The sequence below is a fragment of the Garra rufa genome, chromosome 1, assembly GCF_049309525.1.
Source record: "Garra rufa chromosome 1, GarRuf1.0, whole genome shotgun sequence".
Lineage (NCBI taxonomy): Eukaryota > Metazoa > Chordata > Actinopteri > Cypriniformes > Cyprinidae > Garra > Garra rufa.
Window position 1 is genome coordinate 17,045,687 of NC_133361.1, and position 8,097 is coordinate 17,053,783.

Consider the following 8,097-nt stretch of genomic DNA (forward strand, 5'->3'; position numbering starts at 1 on the left):
TTTTGCTGTGTAGATTTCTTCTTCTTTTTCTTCTTCTATGGCTTTACTGGCGGGTCGCATACCAACTTTTTCGGTGCATACCGTCACCACCTGTGCTGAATGTGCTAAGTGTGAAGTGATAGGTGTATATTGTTATGTCAATATTAAATTTTTAACACCACTATTCTTAATGAATTGTATGTAATACAAATGTATAGTTATGTAATTCTCTTCTAGTTTCTTCTCTCAAAATAGATTTTTTAAATTTGTAAGTATGAATAATTTTATGTGCTTTATTTTTTAAAAATTAAAAAGTAGACATTAAACCAAATAAATATGAACAACAGTAAAGGCCTTATTTTATTTTTTTTATTTATGTTGCTTTGCATTAAATGTGCACAATACATGTTTTTTATTATACTCCACATTAGCTTTATTTTGTCACTAGACATACTAATAGGCTAGTGTGTGCTTCATTCGACACAAACAAAATACCCTTTAAATGGATATAATGCATTGCCTTTCAAGTAACAGTTTAATTTGACATTTAAGACAAATAACAAACCTAAAAACACCAATAACTATTTAATTGCACTTCTATATTTATAATCAAGCTATAAATTAATAAACAAAAACATTTAAAATAAAGAATAAATTTTATGTAAGTTATTATATATATATTTTTTTTTAATTCAGTCATAACAGTTTGACTGAGCTAAGTGATTGAAACATGCACTTTTAAAATGAAAACATTACGTTAAACCAACGAGGGACAGTTTCAAGTCAGTTTAACATGACGCAATCATGTTGAAATGAAAAATAGCCAAACTGGCATTAATTTAACATGAATTGTTCAGGTATAAATTGAACAAAACTGAAAAATCTTTTTTTTTTTTTTTTTTTTTTTTTTTTTAGTGTAGTACACTCAAAATGTCGACAGAAGTACATAAAAAAAGACATTAAATCCAAAAAGAGAATAAAGCTCAGCCACCAAAAAGAAGTGCCAGAGTAGCAACTGGTCCTTTCAACAGCCAAACCGATTGTCTGTGTTTCTGTAGGATTACGATAACACAAAGAAGTAAAGACGCAAGTAGTGTTAAGACTGATATGCTCACTGAGTCCATTCTTGAGTGTTGTGACAATCATGCAGATCAATGGGCTTTCACTGTAAAAGGCAAGATCGAGTATTGTGGCCATGATTTACATGCTGCAGACTGTGTTTACCACCACTTATGCAGTAGTAGTTTTCGTAACGGATAACATTACTCCGGAAGTAATGATGAGGAACAGTTGACAATTACACATCTTCGAGTCAAAATGGTCAGCTCCAGTGAGTTTGCTGGCCAGTCAAGCACACCAACACCATGGTAATTTAACCAACTTTTGGTGCTTTTGGCAGCGTGGGCAGGTGCCAAATCCTTCTGGAAAATAAAATCAGCATCTTTAAAAAGGAGGAAGTTAGGCTAATCCCCCACCTTGTCCCTACCCACCCCCCTACCATTCAAATTTCCATAGGTAGGATTTATTTTAATGATACTCTAATGAGCCGCATTGTGACATCATAATACCCAGAAAACAGTGCTGTAGTCCAAAAGAGCTATTCATTGTAGTTCTTGAAAAGGTATATTTTTTTAAACGAAATATCTCTATTTGGAGTAGACTTTGAGATTTCTTACTTTGTAGATGTATTTTATGCCCAAACATACACACCAGAAAAAAAGTGAAAAAAAAAAAAAAAAAAAAAACATAATAAGACCCCTTTCATAATTGCTGCAAAACACAAAAAGTCACCACATCCCATACCGAAATGTAATATATGTGCTTATATGAAATACCCATGTATTAAATACATGTCTTGTATATGCCATATCCATATATGATTCCTATTAGAAAATGGAACAATTTCATATATTGACATATAAGTCTACCCCATACAAAAATATATGTTTATGTATGTATAATACATGTATTGCCATATATGGAATGTATATAATTATTTATATATGTGAGATATATGAATTTTTTTATTATGTTATATACAAATTAGACATATATGAAACCATATATTTCATGCATATTTAATATTTTAATATGTGATTTTTGATCTTTAAATACAGGACACATGTGAGACTACACTCTACAAAGTTGCAGTGCATTGCACATTTCACACCTTGAGCCTTAAATTTTAAATGGCACAGTAAGCTACACAAAGAAACATCTTTATTTAAACAGAAATTATTTAACTAGGGAAAAAAAACGGTTGCTGACATGCACAATCAAACAGAAAAAAAGAAACAATTACATATAACTGATCAAAACACTGAACAGGCATAAGAAACAAAACATCAATTGTAGTGGTCCAGCTAAAGGTCTACAGGTTTGTATTCCCACAGCTTGGTTAGTTTTTGGTTTATTGCCATCCCCAGAAGGCCCCAGGTGAAGAAATGTCTGGATTCCAGCATCTGTATAAAAAAAAAAAAAAAAAAAGATAAAAGTTAGATTTTGATAAGATAATTACAATAAATTTTCTGAAACATATACTTAAGACTTGCAATCCAACATTGTACCAAAGTGATAAACTACTATAAGATGACAAATATACTGAATATTAAACAGTTGGTAAAGTTAAAGATTCTTTTAAAACTGCAGAATACTAATTATGTATATATGTTTGTAAGTTGTATTTGTAAAATATTCCCAGATACCACAAGGACATGGCAGAACAACAGAGCACAGCCTGCATGGCCATTCAAATAATATGTCTCTATATACATGAAGAACTAAAATATAGTAACCCAAATGCTCAATGACAGAGTTCACAGCTAAGGTTACAATTTAATTTGCTATTTAGCATAAATTAAATAAAGTGTTGACATTCATAATACCTAATATGTGCATCATTTTGGCCTGGAGAAAACAGGGGTGGAACTATTACATGGATTTTTGAATGACAATTTTGATTAAATCCCCTAAAATAAGGTCCGCCGTTCACACAAACTCATAATCCTTTCACATTTTATTCTATGACATAAAAAAACACCAGTTAAACCCCACTTTTGATTCGTATTTTAATTTTTAAACTCTTATGTTTCTTAAAAAAGATGTTTGCTAACATGCTGCTAAATGGCACTACAGGGCCTGTCGGAGGCATTAAATGTCATCACGCCAAACAGTTTATCAATTTACTGTGTTTTGCATTGTAGTGTAATTTATAATGCAATTAATTGTAGAATAATCAATTAATGGTTTCCCGCACCACATTTACTGCCTTTGTCACAGTGAAAGTGAAACTTTAATAATCTATAGTGCTTAAAGCCACGTTTATGATAAATGTTTACGGCCATATGAAGCTGTTAGAAAGCAGATAGATTGAGGATTTTCTAGAAGCAAGGATAAAATAATATTTTGTGTACCCACCCTAACAACATGATAGCTAAAATGTGGTACTTCATTCACTAAAATAAGTTTAATCTTACCATATCCAAAACCTCTACAGTTATTTAATAGATTAAATGTACTAGAATTTTATAAAATAGTACACGGAGACACATATTTTGTTGATTTGATTTGTCTACAAATTTAACCTTTTCTGTGTACGCTCCATCATTCACATCACTGCCATCCACATCTGCAGGTTCGGCCTCCATTTCTGTTTTCTGAGAATTTCGGGACTCATTACCTTTTCATGGGACACAAACGAGAATAGCACAATTATCAGCAAAGATATGAACAAAATTTACTACGATAGATTAACCATATTTTTAAAACCCCATAAATCACATCCTTTAGTGTACTGTTACCTTTATGCAATGTACACAACATGCATGTTCTTATGCACCCACTCTAGGCATGTCACTGACATGTCAATGCACTTGGTGCAATATAACCAAGTACTGTAATTTACTATATGAATTCAAGGTGCTTTTATTTAAATAATTCCATTTTTTGCAGTTTTATAGTTCTAGTCTAGACTACATCTCAGAGATAAACATAATTTTCCTCTGTTATTTTTGTCAGACAGCTTTAAATAATTTCCAAATGTGGCATTGCTTATCCAGTGAAAGCAATGAGCTCACAGTATCTCCATACAGATTGTTCATTAACCTACCCAGTAGCTAAAATTAACTTTAATGCAAGCAAATTGCTAAACACATCAATGCAGCTGTAATCATAACATCACATAAAACAATGACAGGGAATATTTAAAAAAACTTATCTGATCTATATAGAGACAGAGGCTCTTGCAGACCAAAACAATCATATAACACTTAGTTTCTATGAAATATTATCGTAGGAATAAAGCGTTGAGTAAATTAGCATAAATTACCTGCACCGCTGCCACATTCAAAGGCGTTTCATCCTTTCCACTCAGTGCTGTCGGTCTGTCTTCGTGCCCGTCTATAAAATCATTGTCGTTTATTATGTGAATGTATTGGCCCATTTGTTATCCTTCCACTTGCTAAGAAAAACATCTTACCGCAGATGACTTGTATCATTGCCCAGCCATTGCTCAGACTCTGCCGTTAGCGCGGGTGAGTTTGAATTTTGGCGCATGCGCAGTAGCGGAATTGTGACATACGCACTCAATCGCTCATGAATTTTAATTAAATGCGTTTTAGTATGGTTTTAGTTCATTGATGATGACAGCACATGTGGACAAACAGTTACATGAAGTGTTTTCCCCTCAATAACTCCATAATACATTCGTTTTACTACAAGTAACTAGTACATTGGCATTTTTTGAACAGGTTATATATTCATCTGTACTTTTTCCCCAGAAAACTGAATTGAAACAATAAAGTTAAGCAAAAAAATATTTTGTTATGTGATTTACAATAAGCAGTATCTTTTAGGCATAAATGGTTAATAAACTTGCATAAATTCAATACATACATAGGTACTTTTGATATATATTGTTAACATATATGGTCTTATCATATAATACAATATACAATTTTAATATATATTGTAAACATATATGGTCATGACATGCAATACCATATAAAAGTTGACCATATATATACCTTCAATATATGTTTATATACAAATTGTACTATGGGAAATTCATATATGTTATAAACATATATCTACATATATCCAAAAGATGTATATATGTGATAATAATATATTGCCCTATATTTAACATATATGAGAGTAGCACTTCTGATATAGGGACATATATGTCATATATTACATTTCGGTATGGGATTAGCAGAAGGACAGAAGAAACATCAGTCAGTTGTATTATGCTGGAGTCTCTTGTGAAGGTTGGATCCATTCTGAGATGAATCAGGCTTGTGTTGAACTGATGATATCAGACTCCACATTTTAGATATTATTCTCATCCGGACACTGTATCAGCACTCTGACTATAACACTGGATTTTTAGGGAACATTTATAGTTATTATTTGTGTGTGTTGTTGTTGTTGTTCCAGTTTAACTTAAGAAATGTATGTTTGTTGTGAATGCATGCATTTTAATTATTTTAATTTCACACTTCAAATAAAAATGCTAACTTATCTTCAATTGTACCATATTTTCTTGGTAAAATTGCATTTTGTTTTTAACAGTGTAGTGATCAAACCTTCCATCAAAATAAGAGACAGACAGAGGAAAAAGAACAGGAAGCAGAACTCAAATTCAAAATGGCTGAGTTATTTATTAATCTATTAGCATTCAACAAGTTTTATTAAAGCAAAGATAAGGAAATGAAAAATAAAACACTGCTTTACTACATCACCTTATGACACTACTGAAAACAACATTTAGACATTGACCAGTCTTACTTGTGCAAGACACTTAACTGTAAAGACACATCACACAAGTAAATGTTAAACAGCTAAAGAAAAATAATATAAACATTCAAAGTATTAAATTAATTTGTGTTAAATGATTAGTCAGAGAGATAAAAATGTGAAGAGCAACACTGATGTATGTTTGCTTTCTTAAAGCTGCACCAGGCTGCTACAAAAAATTTTTTTGAATCCTTCATTATACAACAAATCATATTTTCTGACAAAGAAGGCAAACTTATTTGTTTGTACTGTAGATAGTTCATTGATATGTGGTACTATTGCAACTCATGTAATCATGTAAATCAGCACACAATATACATTTTAAAGTAATGCTTCAGTTCAAACAGAAGTGCAGAATTGCAATGCTTAGGCCAGCGAAAATGTCCCGCGGGAGACCCCCGGGCGCCGCCGCTTAGAGGTTTGCTTAGGGCCCCCCCTAGTGTAAACACGCCTCTGGGAATAGGAAAATCTTGATGTATTTCTCATAGACTTGATTGGTCTCCTGAACCAATCACAGTTCAGATCACTTCTTACTCCAGTGCTTTTCAACACATATACAGTTTCACACCAGAGATCTTTCTCAGGAGTTCTTGTCTTTACTTCAGTAATTTCAAACACCTCATATGGAGGAATTAACACCTCACTCTCATTAGAAAAAACAGAATATTTTGACAGATTAGCACCTTCACAAGTAGTGATTTCAAAACAAGACTTAATTCCAAACACCTGTGCTTCTGTAAGATAAACAGAGGAGGATGCAAACTGGCCAAAACGAATCTGTTTGTTTAGAACATTCGTATCAAATGTAACATCTGTTCCACGATAAGTTGACTTGCATCCATTTTGTGTTTCCTTCAGAATCTGTATTGCTTCTGTTAACAAAAACTGAAGTGAATACCATGAATATGTCTTGTCTTTGTATTTTTCCTTATCACTACGAACAGCGTTATTAAAATCCTGATATACAGTAAAACGTGAGTTAGTGTACACATAAATGGCAATTGAATGAATCTCTTTCAAGTTATCTTCTGGAGGCTTATGATTCTTATTAGCATCCTGCCAAAGCATTTTTAATTCAGGTGAGCTATTGAGTTCTATATTTAGCAATTCTTTCTCCACCAGAGATGCCATGTTCTTTTTGCAACCGACATAAAGGTCATCCACAGAATTTGGAGCCATATCCAAAGGAAATATCTGTTCATCAGCGACAGCTGCTCTGTGATCCTGCAGAAACAGGATTCATAATGATCATTAATCAGTATTCATATCTGTAATATTCATACTAGAACACAAGCTTACCTGTAGAGCGGCTGAAATGAGAAGAAAAGCTTTAATCATCAGCATTTTGATTCAGTCGAATCACTCAGATGATCCAGTAGGTCTAGTGAAGCGCAGATGTTGAAAGATAATGAGAAACACAACAGCATTTCAATAAAACATCATCTATCAGCAGTGTTGGGGGTAACACATTACAAGTAACGCGAGTTACGTAATCAGATTACTTTTTTTAAAGTAACTAGTAAAGTAACACATTAGTTTTTCATTTACAAGAAAGTAACGCAAGCTACTTTTTGTTTCCTTTATGTATTTAATCTGATTTTATTAACCAATGTCTTCGTTGCTGACCTTTGTTGATCCAATTCAACCAATAAGCGAAACTTACTTTTTCTTTTTCTAATATTGTACTTAATTTTTCTCATTGCTGAAGAGTGTTGAACTTCCTTTTCTTACAGTTCTACTGTACAGATGTGAATTTACTTCACCGTAGGCTTAATTATTTCACTTTTTGGTGTGAAAGGGTTTTTACATTTGCTAAAAATCTAAGTTTTTAATTAAAAACAAACAAGCATGCTCTGCCCAGATTTAAAAAGTAACTCAAAAGTTATGTAACACATTACTTTAAAAGTAGCTAAAGCAATAGTTACTTTTTTATGGAGTAATGCTGTCACAGCACAGAGGGAGACAGAGACGGAGGTGAGAGTATAAGATAAAAAGGTAAGTTTATTAACAGGTAGAGAGGATGTGTATATCTTATCTGAAATGTCCACTGAGTACGGAGGTGATATCTCGATCTGGAACCAGGAGAACATAGAGTCCAAACGGGGAGAAAGCCGGGGTGTGATCGGTAGATCAGACAACGAGGAGTGAATCTGTCCGGGTATATATATGTGTGCTGATTGGATTCAGGTGAGTGATTAGTAGTCAGGTGATAGTGAACGTGTGTGTGTGTCTTCAGGGGGCGTGGCTGGTGCATCTTGTAGGGGTAGAACTCTGACATTACCCCCTCCTCCAGGGGCGGCTCCCGACGCCCCTCTCCGACGT

The 8,097-nt window shown here is 33.2% G+C and overlaps 1 protein-coding gene and 1 long non-coding RNA gene across 2 annotated transcripts; both read right to left on the reverse strand.

The window, feature by feature from the left end:
• Window positions 1-1,853: 1,853 nt before the first annotated feature.
• LOC141331639 (uncharacterized) lies at window positions 1,854-5,045 on the reverse strand. The gene is made up of 3 exons (XR_012355272.1): window positions 4,307-5,045; window positions 3,564-3,658; window positions 1,854-2,441 (listed from the first exon to the last, which is right to left on the reverse strand). It is a non-coding gene; the product is annotated as an uncharacterized lncRNA (long non-coding RNA).
• Window positions 5,046-6,141: 1,096 nt separating this feature from the next.
• Window positions 6,142-7,119, reverse strand: LOC141291995 (ecto-ADP-ribosyltransferase 5-like). The gene is made up of 2 exons (XM_073824004.1): window positions 7,075-7,119; window positions 6,142-6,999 (listed from the first exon to the last, which is right to left on the reverse strand). Exons 1-2 carry the CDS (start codon window positions 7,117-7,119, stop codon window positions 6,142-6,144), a joined length of 903 nt encoding a protein of 300 aa, XP_073680105.1.
• Between the last annotated feature and the right edge of the window lie 978 nt (window positions 7,120-8,097).